The sequence below is a fragment of the Cyprinodon tularosa genome, unplaced genomic scaffold (assembly GCF_016077235.1).
Source record: "Cyprinodon tularosa strain WSP-4 unplaced genomic scaffold, ASM1607723v1 ctg509, whole genome shotgun sequence".
In the NCBI taxonomy this organism is placed as follows: domain Eukaryota; kingdom Metazoa; phylum Chordata; class Actinopteri; order Cyprinodontiformes; family Cyprinodontidae; genus Cyprinodon; species Cyprinodon tularosa.
Window position 1 is genome coordinate 504,731 of NW_024039240.1, and position 15,209 is coordinate 519,939.

Genomic DNA, 15,209 nt, shown 5'->3' on the forward strand with positions numbered 1-15,209 from the left:
CGAGGACTCCTACTGACTGCCACTCTGGGTTCCTGAGCAAAAGACCCTTAAACCCACATTGCTCCCCAGGCACTGGATTGAACTGAATTACGACGGCCTCCATGGTATTCCTTCATCATGGACGACATAAGTTTTGCTGTACCCAAAAATCCACTTAGCTTTAGGCTGACAGCAGAAAAAAAGATGCTGAGGTAAAGGGGGGGGGGGGGGGGGGGGGGGGGGGATTACGAATAAATGTATATATATATATATATATATATATATATATATAAAATAAAAAAAATCAAACAGCAGATTCTGTAAAAAGATTTTTTATTATTCACAAACAAAGTCTGGATGGGAGAACGTCCAGGTCATGATCTAAGTGCTTTTATAAGTAGGACTAATTCCCAGTGAACATTTCTGTGTGACTTTTTTCACATTGTTGTGGAGACAAAAGTACAATGGTTTTTCAAACATGGCCTTAGTATGATGATTTTTTCTGCCCTTTAGCTTCTGCAAAGCACTTTGAAGTTTCCACGACACCAATTAATTCATTTCATCCTCAGTGAATATATTGCTTTAAATAAGCAGAACCTAGATGCTACTTTCCATTTTAAATAGTTATGAAGTAACATGGTTTCTACACAAAAGGAGGGTGCTACCCTGAGCAGAATGGACCCAGGTTCAAAAACTAAACACGCCAGCAAAATAATTAAAGGGGACAAAAAATAAAAAATCAGAAAATCAGAACCTGAAAGTCATTTGTTAGTTTAGAAACTGAGCTTCAATTCTTACAGATAATGCTAGTATTATTAGTAAAATCTGACACAAATAAGTCTTTATAGATGCACATAGATTTACACATTAGCATTGAAGGGATCCAGTTTCTGCGTTTTTTCTAGGCCATTTTCCAAAACCTGCGCCCTGCAGAGCAAAGCAGAACTGCTCAACTGCCCTCTGGTAGCATCCAGCTGCCATCTTGGATGCAGAGTAGGTTGGTTTGGTGGCTTCAGGTCCCATAGTAGGCTTGTTTAGCTGTGGAGGGTAGAAAGGGAAAATGGTGAGGTGGATAGTTCATAGTGATATTTTTTTCCTCTGCAGAGCGACCTATATCATGCAAAATTAACTTTTCAGTGTTTATGTGTGTTATAGGCAATAAGGCAAGGTATTTTAATTTGTATAGTTCAATTAAGTAGATGGACAAGTCAAAGTACTTTACATTAATGAGATAATAAGAAAGAAGAAAAATAAAACCATAATAAAAGCAAAAACAATTGTTGAAACCAATAAAACATTTGGACCACAAAAAAAGCAGAATAGAAGCAAGTAGAGAAGAAAATGAAACAGCTGAATCACAACCTTAAACTAATATTACCTTAGTTAGCAGTTTAGCTTCAACAGTCAAAGGCAGCTCTGAATAAATGGGTTTTTCCTTTGACTTAAAAGAACTCAGGCTTTCAGCACTTTTCCAGTCTTCTGGGAGTTTGTTGCAGATCATTGGAGGACAGGAACTAAATGCTGCTTCTCCATGTTTGGTTCTAGTTCTGGGTGGACAGAGAAGGCTGGAACTAGAAGACCTGAGTGGTCTGGGAGGTTGATGCACTGACAACAGATCTGTTATGGATTGAGATGCTGATCCATTTAGTAATTTATTGACTAACTAGCTGATGTGCTCTACTTTTGTAGTTCTAGTGAGAACAAGGGCAGCTGTGTTTTGGATCAGCTGCAGGTGTGTGTTGGACTGTTATGTCAGGAAGCAGGACAGAGGGACATTCAAGGTGAGACAGATGGTGGGATAATTCTAAGCGTTTATTTAACAGAGATCGGGCTGTGGATCCGCAGTATAAGCGGCTAGGGCGGGGCTCCGCCCATCACTCAAAGCTCTGGTTTAATAGTTCAGTCCATCTCCAGAAAACAAGGTAGGATCCAGCTGGTGGGATGCCAACAAGATGAGGCGGGCGCCGCCCAGAGTGTCCCAGATACGGTAGCCCCTTAGAACAAGCAGGAGTCCAAGCCAGGTCAGGGATACCGATGAGGCAGTACGTTCAGATGGAAACAGGCAGTCTCAGTGGTTGAGCAGCAGAACAGGTTAGCATATCAGGAACACTGCAGAACGTTAAAAAACTGCTCACTCCACTGAGAAACAGAGCACGCTTATGTGATACGAGGCAGGTCACAATCAGAAGCTCAGGAACCCCATGATATGCTCAAAACCCTCTCTCTTCTAGCAACCAAGAAGGAGCACTAGCACAAAAACATCAAGATCAATCTGGGGCTGATGGCTGGGACTGAGCCGTACATATAGAAGTAGGGACAGGTGGATTAGATAAGCAGTAATTGGAAACCCGGCAGAGTTAGGCAGGTGGATGAAATGAGCAATTAGGCCAGCCATCAGTGCCAAGATCATGACATTTTTAGGTAAATCTGTGAAGACACCGTGGCAGTAAATACATTCTACCAAAGATAAATGCATGAATAAGTTTTTCTAGATCCTGCTTGGACATAAGTAATGCTGAGACATTCTCAGAGTTTTTCAGCCGTCTTAAAGAAGAGCCTAATCATCAGAAGTTGTGTGATAACAATACGAATACCATGAAATTGGCGTTCATGCTGGGAGAGGTGGCATTGCCTATAGTTTAAATTACATATGCATATAGTTGAGGCTTAAAAAGCATGAAATAGAATACGGTTTATTCAGTAGCTTTTCCACTGGGTTCTTTAGTACATTCAGATATGTAAAATAGGAGATGGTACCTTTATACTTTCAACAGTATAGAATGTATAAGGTTTTCTTTCTTTATTTTACGGATCGACAATGTTAAAGGAAGACTGTGTTTACACCTTGAAACTTTCTCTCTCCGCCTTTTTTCCTGAAAAGAGATCATTCGGGACAAACTCTTTAAATAACCCTTCATAATGTATATTAATTAAATAATCATGAGCCATGACAACAGATTTTGATAGAAATTGTAATCTTACTCAGATCAGATAAGTTGCTTTGAGTTACAGAAGGCAGCTGCTTACCACTACTCGTGAAGTTGCCCCGATAAAGAGAAGCATTTTATACATCTCCAGTATGCTACATCATTATACGTTTGCAGATGAGGAGACATCCATGGCTCCAGCCTTATTAAAGTATTACACCTTGTTCATAGCTGAAGGACACCGCCCTCATTCCATTTTCAAATCTTTGCCACGTACAAAATCAAGATGACAACTGTATATCCAGACAGAGAACTGTCCTAATTAGATAAACTACTGGGGAAAACATTAGTTCTGTAACACAACAGGCAGGTAATATTAATGTGTAATAAACTTACACATCATCAATGATAATTATTCTTACAATGTTTAAGGATTTATCTTTCTCTTGTAAGAGCTGTAGCAGTTTTTGCTTTTAGCTCCATGAAGGTTTACCTTGTTATCCAGCTTCAGCCAGTAGCTGAACAAGGAATTCCTGCAGATCTGTGAGGGAGTCCCTGACACCTTCCTCCTGCCAGTGGTGGTGCTGACCTCCTCCAGAACTCCTTCACCATGGCTCCAGTTCATACACACATTGCTTGCTTTTCCAGCTGTGTAAACCTCTCTGCTGCTGAGACCTGCATGCCAAAAGATAATAAGCTTGATATTTCACAAACTGAGGTATTTTTATGTCAGTTATTTTCTAAATCAAACAATGGAAACGGAACAAAAAGTTGCTTTAAATTTAGAAATGAATGCAATGTACAAAAGTTTCAGTTCTGCAACAATTAATTCAACTGTATTCAGAAACAACTGAACTGGTTTTGCTTGCATAATTTTTTTTATTATATATTAAATGAAAAATGCAAAGATTTAAACTTTTAATGATTTTTTGAACTAAATATAATAATAGGTTTTGACATCATAATTACTTTTATATTGGGTTTGTTTAAAATCCTTTGACACTTAGAAAAAAGGTTAAATTGTATTCCATATTTTTGTAATTTGAAAATACAATTTCTTAGTAAACAATTGGTAAAATTATAAATAAGCCACCTGGAAAGGCTTTATTTGATACGCCTGAATGTATTCAGATTGACCAGTAGGAAGCAGTGTGTTGCTTTGCTTCGCTGCGGGAACTCTCCTGTCTCTATTTGCTTAATGGAGCTGATCTTAACTGATGCAGACATCACCTTTTTCTCGATTCTATAGAAAACTAAATCTGATTTCTGGTTATGTCCTGTAACAACTACAATACGACATGTTTCTGCGGCCCTGTCTTTATACTCACACTGCGCCCTACACCCCTCTATGAAGTGTGCACCAGGTGGAAGTGCACTTATGGGGTTAACCCTTGATAGGGCATTCATGAAAGACTTTTAACATCTAAATTTCAAGCAAAGACTACACTGCAAAAAAACTGAACTCTAAGTAAGTCAGTTTTTCTTAAAATAAGTGCATTAATAAGTGCATTTTTTCTTGAACTGAGCAGGAAAGTGAGATACTTTGCAAATGGAATAAGAAAAAATACATTTAAAATAAGGGGGAAAAATGCAGTCTCCTATTTCAAGTGCATAATATCAAATAATCTGATTTAAAGGATAAAAATGCTCCTTCAACTGGGAGAATTTCATATTTACCTACTCAAATTAAGGGTAAATACACTTACTTTAAGACATTTTTACAAATTTATAGATAATTTTTGTAGTGTGTTATTGGAATCCAGGACAAGACCTTTTTGCCTTTGTAGCGTTAAAAAAAGATGTATATTTTGATGGCATAAATGAATGTCGAAGTAATAACAAGAAACGCCAACTTGCCCGTATATATTAAGAAAAATAACAAAAGTGCTTCTATAATAAATTAATGAAAAACACTCTGAGAGTGAAAGAAATGGCACTCCATTTGTAAGGGGTATGCAATTGATCAAAATGGTAATTTGCCCTATAAAGGGTTAAGTGCACAGATTACAAGGGGCGAATGGGGAAGGGGAAAGGGTGACGGGGTGCTTTGGATAATTGGATAATTGGGGACATCCTATATTCTATGTGCAAACCTGCATTGGGGGGGCAAGGGCAGAAGTGCGAGTATTGGGATACGGCATGTGTCTTGCATGTCATACAAAGGATCCAAGGTTTGGGGTAAACCTACAGCCGAGGAGTAGCTCCTGTTGTCTGTAGAAGGAGAACAGGTGCCTGACGGCGGCCAGCCGACAGGTTATGGCTCTGCCCAGGTGACCTGTGTGGCTCAGGGTACCCACCGTTAGGCTGTGCAGGTAAATGGGCTTTACCAGACGAGTAAGGAGCGCCCCCTGGAGGCCAACCACACTCCACCTATCAAAACAGGCATCTTTGAACCAATTGAAACAGAAAGGAATCCTGCTGGAGCAGCACAGTGTAACTTTTGACCCAAATAGTAGCTGAACTTTATTTTTTTTTCAGGTCAATGTACAGCAGTTGATGAATTATTGATACTTTGTGAAGGCTGCCATTCTCAAAAACTCGGCTGTTAAAATTAAAGGGTCAGATTTATCACTGAAATGGTGTTGTGACGTAAAGAGACGTTTTACAGAATAAGAGCTCCTCTTAAAAGTTTGGCAATCAGAAGTTTGGCAATATATGGCAATCAGAAGTTTGGCAATATATGGCAATCAGAAGTTTGGCAATATATGGCAATCAGAAGTTTGGCAATCAGAAGTTTGGCAATATATGGCAATCAGAAGTTTGGCAATATATGGCAATCAGAAGTTTGGCAATCAGAAGTTTGGCAATATATGGTATGTCTAATCTAACGATTAGACATACCATATATTGCCAAAAGTATTTGCTCCCTGCCTTGACTTACATACAGTTACGTGACATCACATTCCTAATCCATAAGGATTCAATATGTCATTCCACCCTTTACAGCTAGAACAGCTTCAGCTCTTCTGGGAAGGCTGTCCACAAGAAGGAATTTTTGACTATTCTTCCAGAAGTGCATTCGTGAGGTCAAACACTGATGTTGGACGAGAAGGACAGTCAAGTTCATTCACACATCAGACTCTGCCATCCATGTCTTTATGGACCTTGTTTTGTGCTCTATATTGGAAGATAAAGAGGCCAGCTCCAAACTGTTCCCACAATTTTGGAATTTGGGATTGTCTTGATATGCTGAAGCAGTTAGAGTTCCTTTCACTGTAACAAAGGGACCAACTCCAGCTCCTGAAAACCAAACCCACACCACAATCACCCCTCTACCGAACTTTACAATTGGCACAATGCAGTCAGACACCACTTAATCCGATGCTTTGCATTGCACTTACAGCTTGGGTAAGTGCAATGCAAGCCAGTTCCATGAAGCTCTCTGCTCTTCAGCAAATCTGAAGGTGACATGAACTTTGGATGTGTGTAGTGATTGATTCCGTAAGAAGTTGGCAACCTCTTCCCACTATGGACTTCAGAATCCAGTTAGTTTATCTGGTCTACCACTACATTTCTGAGTTGCTGTCAATTCCAAAAACTTTCTTATGATGCAGCTAACTTTTGACTATGGAATATTAAGGAGCGAGGACATTTTACTCTTGGATTTGTAGACCAGGTGGCATCCTATCAAACTTCTAGTTGAAATTCACTGAGCAACTATAAGTGATCCATTCCATCAAAAATGCACCTACTGCCATTTTTTCCTGATTCCAATCATTTGGGTTGGTGAGCAAAAACTTTTGGCAAAAGTGTGTATTTTTGGTTCTCTGATGGATGATTTAATCTTGATAGGCGAATGTGGTCTTGTCTTTACAAGGATCTCCATGACTTCTCTGCTTGTCAATTTTGGTCTGCTATTAGATTCCATAACATGGAGGGAGACTGTTTAATTTTGTAACAGTGCAGTGTTGTCAGAGGCATTCAGGGTGGAAGTTTTCGGTCTAGTGCCTCTAGTGGCTAATAGTTACACAGTGCTGCTTGAAGCAATTAGAGGCAAAGTATATTAATGTGATTAAAATTTGAGAAAAAAAACAATTACTTTGCAATTTTATCTGTGCAGGACACGCTTGCCATGTGGACAGGTTGACCAAGCACCACACTGTCCCATTTCTGATGGGTACTCTGAGAAACGACAGGCAGAGTCCCCTCGCCACCGTTCACCTTCACTCTGAGGCGGCAGCGAAACTTCCTGCTGGGATCTGACAGAGAAGCAAACACAGCTAGGAGGTTAAAATGGTGTCTGGTCTGCTATTAATTCACTTCTCCCTAACAGTCTCTTCATTTATGGCCTTGATATTCTGCTTTAAGAAGCAATGTGAGATTTATACAGAAGAACTGCGTTTTTTCAAAGTCATTATGAAGTTTTTCTTACATGCAGGCTTAGTTTCATAGGGGGAGTTGAGTCGAGCATCCCCACATGGTGACATGCTTACATACATGTGGAAGCGGACCCCCTCTCGCAGCTGAAAATGGTAGGCGGAGTCTTTATCTGCTACAAATATGGATTGGTCCTCCCCCTCTTCTCGCTCACTTTGGAGAGACAAAAAATTATTTATTTTCTCCATGTTTGGTAATCTAACAAGATTTTTATATGGTAAAAGATTCACGTTGTAGATCTAAGGAAAAATGTTAAACTAGTTTAATAAACATTTGTGTTATTTTCAATTATTAAATTAGACCTGCAGACAGGACACAGCTCAATCATAATTCAGTTTGAAAGAATAAAGCGGGTGAAAAAGAAAACAGGGGACGGGAAAAGGATGAAAGAAATACTCTATTTTAGACAATTCAGTAAAGAAAATGACATATGTAACATATGCAAACACTATGTAAAATTAATACATATGTAACTATGTTATAAATATAACTTACTGCGTCTGTCCCAAAAAGAATAAAGCTGCTTTTAACTCTAAAATTACAATCCAGTTGTGAAACTAACAAACCTAACAAAATAAATGGATTTTCATCAAAAGAAGAAATAAACATGGAATAGATCATGTTTCATACATGATACGATACATCTATCGTATGAAGGTAAATTAAAGCTTAAAGTTTAGCTTTTACAAAAATTATTTTCCAAAGGACATTTTCAATAATGAACCTCTGAAAAACGTTTGATAAAGATAATCTGATAGGAAAAAAACTTTTACCAAAGTGCCAGCTCCAGCTGAGTGAAGAAGAATCGAACCAGCGCCCGTCTGCTGAGAACTTCAGCATGGCAGTCTCTGAGAGTACAACCATCGTCCTTTGCTGTCATAGAGTCCAAATACTTTGTTCCTGTGGCCAGAGACACAACCTGGGCTGATCTGAGGTCAAAGCCTGAGAAAAAAGAGAGAAGTGTAGAACAGAGGAGTGAATGTAGACCTTAACAGAGAGTGACTGCATTTAAACAGTCAGGTTATGCATTTATATGCTGCTAAAGTATTCACATCCCTCCAACTGTTCCATATTCGTGTTTGGCAAGGAGAACATTATTAGAGCAGAGAAGCACCAAAAGTCTTACGTTTGCAACAGACCATGGCAAACTTCAAACATGGACCACATTAAACAAGGAAGAAGGTGCTTTAGTCAGAGAAGACCCAAATTGCCTTGGTCAATATTAAATATATACATGATACTAAATAACCTCCTTGCTCAGAATAAAACATGGTGATGACAGCATTATGATGTGGAGATGTTTCTTCACCAGGGACAATGAGTCAGGTTGAAACTGGCAGAAGGATGGGCGTAGCTAAAAACAAGACAACTCCGGAAGCTCTTAAAACAGGGGGGAGGAGCTTTACCTTTAGGTTGGGCTGTGACGCAAATCTAAAGCCTTAGATGCAGAACAGCTTATATCAAAGCTTATGAATGTTAGAATGGCTCACTTAAAGTTCAAACCTTAATAAAAAAAAACAATTCTATAGCAAAACCTGATAATTGGTGTTCAGCTTTGCTTTCCATTCCGTTTGACAATGCTGAAGTTATTTTGCAAAACAGGTAAAGAAATAATCTGAAACAGGTGCATTAAAGGTGGTTAAAGAAAAGAAATAATTAGTAGGAGTGATTAAGAAGTCCTATATGTCAAATATTTTTACAAGCAGAAATAAGTAATGCTATTTGACTTCTGTGTGCAAGTCTGCACAGAATCCAACAAAATACAGTAGAAATTTTTGGCTGTAAGGTGACAAAGTGTGGAACAGGTTTGCGAATATGAATACTTTCAAAATGTACTGTTAGATTTTGTTAAGCTGAATGAGTACTGTTTGTTTTTAATTGAAGACTGTGTTTTTAGAAACATGGACGTTATACAATAATGGGAAATGAAACTAACTTTTCAAAATATAATACATCAATCTCAAAGACCTAAATTCTAAAAAAGTGTTTTAAAGCAGAAAAAAAGCAGGCCAAAGCTAAATTAAAAAGATAAGATAATATCATTTAAAAATGTATGGCAAAAAGAAAACATCCCCATTATCAAAAGTTAGAGGCAGGAATAAAGAAAAATCTATGAAATAGTTTCATATGAAGACAACCAACACTGATAACTGATGATCTAAAAAAAAAAAATATCATAATTATATTAAGTCATGAACAATACAACAAACATCTGAAACTCAGCAGAATGATGACAGTTTGGAAAACCTGGACTTAGAAGAGGAAATATCTCCCTAAATGATTTAGCACCTTTTGCTACTGTAGGTCAGATTTTCTGTCACTCACCTCGGGTCATTACGATGCCGGCCAGCACCTTGTGACGACCGTGAGAAGAAGAGGAACAGCCATCAGTGAGCTGACTGTATTTTTCTCTAACCATGTGATAGATCGACTCAGCAAAGAACTGCAAAACAAGAATCAAAGGAACCCATAAAGTGTCTTGTAAATTTCTTGCCTTGTTTTATAGGTTGGTAACTGCATACCAAATTTAACTACTGTAAATATTGACTAATTTTTTACAATTAACTAATATTTTTTTGTCAAGAAAACCTTTCCAAATTGGCTTTGAGAAGGATTGCAAATAATGATATAAAACAGCTGCAGTGCTGTTTATTACTGCACCTATTATGTAACTTTTTTTTGGTTTAATGCTTAATGGTTCACCTTTTGAGATAATATGGTTCTGGCTCTGGTCAGACCTAAATGTAACTAGTAAAACAGATCTAGTAAATATGAATAATTACAGTTTGAAGTGGGTTGGGTTTGTTTGGTTATTTATTTCTTTTGCCATAATTCTCCAACTGGGTGATTAGCAAGACAGTGATCCCAAAAAAAGCACCAAATATACAAAAACAAGAGAATCAAAATGTTAAAGTAAAGGTTACTCTGGCTATTTATGCTTAGCCTATTTTTATTACCTTTTTTTCCCCCTCCAAAATTGATTAGATCAGCTGAACATTTCACAAAACTACAGGACAATGACCTGAAACATGGAACAAAACTTTAAACTTCAACGATAGAGAAAAAAACAGTGTTTATTCTTAGTATTTCTATAAGGTTGTTTATGTAACATTTGAGTTAAACCAGTATCTGGGGATCATTATGCCCTTCACACCTCCTTTATGCTTCACATCCATCTTCTTGGTCTGCTGCACCTCCATCCCTATTTGGATGTAATAATATTAATTAATGGATCACCCTGCTTGACAGACAGTTATTACTAAAGCAATGGGGGGGGGGGGGGGGGGGGGTTCTGCATTGAGCTTGTAATCTGAAATACCACACAGGCAGAGACGAAGGCTCTGCAGAGGGTTCTAAAGGCTGAGAGCGAATATTATTGGGACAGATCTTGCCTGTTTTGGCGAGTTGTACACAAATCACTGTAGAGCAGAAGGTATCATCAGAGGCTCGCTCCAACCCGCTCACCCTCTGCTCAGACACAAACGCTGCACGTACAACCTGAGACTCAGCTGGTCAGACAGTATCAGGACCCACAGAACTGGCTTTTTTACAAACAAACAGACAAACCCTACCTCATCTTAATTACATGTTTAATATCTCACTCCAAGCTCACAATTCCCAGAATTAGTCTTATTTATTTTAAATTTACTGAACTATTAAGGTAATCTCACTGTACTTTATTTTATATTTTGTATTTAATTGTTTTTGCTCATATATTGTCTTTTGAATTTTAAATATAAATTCCAGGCTGTGATTCAGAATTTTGCACAGGAATTCCAATTAACCTGACTGCCAGTTAAGCAAAACTGGAAACTTGAAAACCTTGAACCTTCAATTAAACCAGCAGCTTCTTAAAAATGTTTAAATAAAATGCTAGATTTTTCTAAGCTCAAACCCTATCTGTTGCTTCTTTTCATTAAGTGTTCAATAAACTCTCTATATTTTTATAGCAAGTTAAATTTATAGAAACATATTTTTTATTTTATAATTCCACCTATTGTTCATGAGATTCAGTCTAAGGAGACATATCTGCTTTTGTTCATAAACCATGACGGGGACAATTCAGCTCTGAAACATAATGAAGTTGTTTAGCAGCTGCAGAGGAGCATGCAGAACCCCATCTATCTCTCAGACCTCAGGGCATAAAGGCCGCATGCTAAATGCAATCCATTTGGTTGGCATATGGTCCACCTTAAAGCCAATAACACAGGTTTAGGAGGGTGGAGAGTACTAGAGATGAAGGGCAAAAATTCCACCGTCTCTTGCAAATCTGCATCCGCCTAGATGCCCAGAGAAATGCTGCCACAAACCACTTTCTCCCAGCAGCTGTTAGATTGTAGGATCTTTGCTGCTCTGAATGGTTCCTTATGTATTTGCAACCATACTGTTAATTTAACAGGTTCTTTCATATTCAAAAACTGCCTTTTTATGTATACTGAACACACCCCACTAAGCTGATTGCATCTCCTCAAGCTCCGTAAGTTATTAGAAAACTGAAAGATTTTACAATATCACTTATGCAGGAATGAAAGGACCCCGAGTTTCCCAAGTGGCCAAGGCAGAAACAGGATCCATACTCGATGAAGGAAAGCAGTAGATGATACAGCTTCTCACAATGGAGCTGGTGATCTGTATCTTATTTTAAAGGCAAATTTTGAGTTGGATTTTGAAGTGCATTGTGGGTATCAGAGGCTTTGGCAGTTGGGAAAAGTTTTTTTTAATGTACAAAATTCACCTCTTGTATCACCAATCCTTTCTAACAACTCCAAAAGCAATGGCTGTAAGTTCAATCTGTGTTCTGTTTTGAGCTATATATTTTATTAGAATTTATTTAGAGATTGTTTTTCAAATGTGTTTAATCCAGTAATTAGCCATGTCCCAATAGTTTTTTTTTTTTGCATAGTAATGATTGTGACTTTTTCTTAAGGACAGCTAAGGTTAATTGTATTTTATGTTTTCTGACACTTAGAGCTGATGCATATTTTGTTTTTGTTTCTGTTTATAGTTTTATGCAAAGCTTTCATTGAGCTTCTCACACAATTGTATAAAATTGTAAGAAGACCGTAATAAAGGAGCAAGGCGCTTCCTGGCTCGGTCAGTTAGTCATGTTAAGCTGCTCTACTTTTAACTTTGTGTCAACCGCAACTGTTCATTTTCTACAAGTAGAATAATTAGTTTTCTTCAAAGTCATTTTTTAAAGATGTTCAATTTGTCCTCCCCTGCCTTCCTGAGTCTTTTTGTGTCACCTTGTTAAATGGCAGAGCTCCGTCTGTCTTAGAAGCCAGTGTTTTCCTTCAAGACTGACAATGATTGTTTTCTAACTTTTGGCTACTTTAGATCACTTATGAAACGTAAAATAATAGCAAACACGGGTAATAATATGTTGACACTCCAGAAGAGTTCTGATTCTTAAGAAATGGGTGCAATACAGACATGACATGATGACATAAGAAGAGTAGGGCCCCGAGCAGATCTGGTACCTACACCGGCCAAAGTCCAGCCTCTCACCTCTCATGGGACAGTAACAAGTCAAAGACCTTTGTATTATTATAAAGAGTAGCTTGCCTGCGTAAGTACAATTAGTAGTTAGATGCTATTTTTTTATTTAAAAGAAACTCTTGAAGTAATTTATCAAATTCTGTGTTTTAATGTTACAGCCATTGTAAAGTTTATTTAATCTTGTTTGTCCCTGTGTGCAATGCGTGAGTTCCTCCAGTCCTCCAGTACTTCACTTTTCTATGCACACTGCCACTGAAATGTGTCTGCTGATCGGCCATCTTGTAAAAAGGCTGTTTGGGTTTATGGTCCAAAGATATTTATAAGACCCGGTTTTTGTGCGGTCCAACATCTTGTGGTCCTTGACCTGCAGTTATCATAGGGTGGCCAGATGTCCGGCTTTAGGGCGGACAGTCCGGATTTTCATTGCACTGTCCGGCGTCCGGCGCTGCACCCAGCCGGATGTGTATTTGTCCTCCTTTACTCCACATACTCCGTCAGCGCTCCGCCCCGCTCACGTACGGAGTACTTGTCTGTCATGTAAATCAATGAGAGCTGTTCCACATCCTCCGCTCGTCACCGGCGCCCACGTACGTCTTCTCCGTCCTTCACCGTCAAAATACGGAGCTGAGCTATTTTTTGCTCCCCTCCGGTCCGTCCAGATCAAGACCCGCTATTGCAATCGCACCAAACAGAAAAAAGAATGTAGAGAAGACCCGGTTTGTCAAATTAAATTATAGTAAAAACAGATCGGTATCTAGAAATTAGAGCATAGTTTGAATATATTCCCAAAAACTAAGAGCAATTAATTAAATAATTGGATGCAGACTATTGGTGCTTCAACAGACCAGGAAGAAGTTGTGAGATTCTAGAGTGAATCTCACAACTTTAAAAGAAAATTCTTATTGCAGGAATGGATGAAGAGATGATGAGTTTGGAAGCAGAGAATAAACAGAGTTCATACAAACTATGTATGATCCTAGTTATCCCTGTTACAAAAATCCACAACAGAAAGAAAATATTTGGGCAGAAACTGAACATCTGCTGGATGATGATGGGGATTTTTTAATATGTCAGATTAAATTAAGAGTTCACAGGTTTTATACAGGAATGAGGAACTCTAATTTAATGCTCTTTTAATGCTATTAGAAATAATTTTAATGCCATCAACAAGTATCATGTACACAAGTTATTAGTTTACATGAAATAAGGAGCTGTAAGCACAGTTCCCTGACTCAATGTCATGATACGTGGTTGGTTTGCTAGCCCAAGGATGCAGAACTCCACAGACACTGAGGCAGGATTAAAGTCCAATATTTATTAGTGGCACACAGGGTTCTGCCCTGGGAGGCAGAGAAGACAGAGCACAGGTTAACTCAGGGACAGATAAACAAGCTCAAACTCACTGGTTAGCTGGTTCAGACAGACTGGGTTTAACAGGCACAGCTAAGCAGATTCAGGCAGGCATGGCAATGGCATGGAAGAGCATGGCAAGGCAGCACATGGCAGAGCATGGGAGAACGTGGCAAGGCTTGGAAACCCATGGCTACGATCCGGCTCAGAGGGAAGCTGTAACACAGCTTATATGGTGAGCAGTTAATCAGCAGAGCTGATAGGAATCAGCTGAGTGCTGAGAACCAGCTCCCAGAAGGATCCACAGCGCCCTCTGGTGGGCACCCTCTGGATCCCAACAGAAAAGAAGCTCACAGGACGGGAACCAAACAGAAAACAGAAGCTACAGAATGGGATCCACACCGCCCCCTGGAGGGCAAACCTTGGATCCCAACACTCAAGTTTATATATATATATATAGATATAGATATGGATAGATAGAGAACATGGTGAAATCATCTTTACTCTCGACAGGCTGCAGCCATGTCATGAATTCCTCTTTTCCAGCCACTTTTTGCAGTTTGCATCGTCCTATTCTCTAGCTCTTTCTCGAGCTTCTTTTCCAAACAACTGCTTTATGATCAATTGCAGCAGTTCTGCGCAAATTAATCATGTTAAAAATGGTCACTTTTTAAACACCACAATGTATTAAATAAATACAAATGCTGGGAACCAATTCTTTTTTACATTTCTTTAATATTTTTGTTCTATTCAGCTACTCAAGCATCCTCTTTAAACTACTAAGAATTGTGCTATAAATGTGACTTTACCCGATTCTTATGTACACCTTAGTAATTTATTGATATGCCGCACAATGTCCTCCTTTTTGGTGCTATAGAAATGGCCACCCTAAGTTATCATCCTAACCTTGCTGCTAACGTACAAGAATCAGCCTGATTGCAGTAGTGTGTTTGTGGCTGGTTGGCTAGCTGTTGCTAGCTATGGGTTAGTTGTGTTAGCTGCTAAGCTATTGGTTGCCGTGACAAACGAAGTGTTGCCAAGATCAAGAACTCATTCAAACTCAGGAACTCATTATTA

General features: G+C 38.6%; 1 protein-coding gene across 1 annotated transcript in view; it reads right to left on the reverse strand.

Moving 5' to 3' along the window:
- Nucleotides 1-624: 624 nt before the first annotated feature.
- Nucleotides 625-15,209, reverse strand: part of LOC119795300 (double-stranded RNA-specific editase B2-like) — a 33,047-nt gene continuing 18,462 nt past the window's right edge. Inside the window, exons 4-10 of the mRNA XM_038303215.1 lie at nt 9,609-9,726; nt 8,057-8,225; nt 7,279-7,436; nt 6,946-7,105; nt 5,095-5,276; nt 3,400-3,581; nt 625-1,017 (exon numbers count right to left, since the gene is read on the reverse strand). Of these exons, the coding sequence (XP_038159143.1) occupies nt 847-1,017; nt 3,400-3,581; nt 5,095-5,276; nt 6,946-7,105; nt 7,279-7,436; nt 8,057-8,225; nt 9,609-9,726 (1,140 nt within the window). The 3' untranslated portion in view covers nt 625-846. The remainder of the gene's footprint in view (nt 1,018-3,399; nt 3,582-5,094; nt 5,277-6,945; nt 7,106-7,278; nt 7,437-8,056; nt 8,226-9,608; nt 9,727-15,209) is intronic.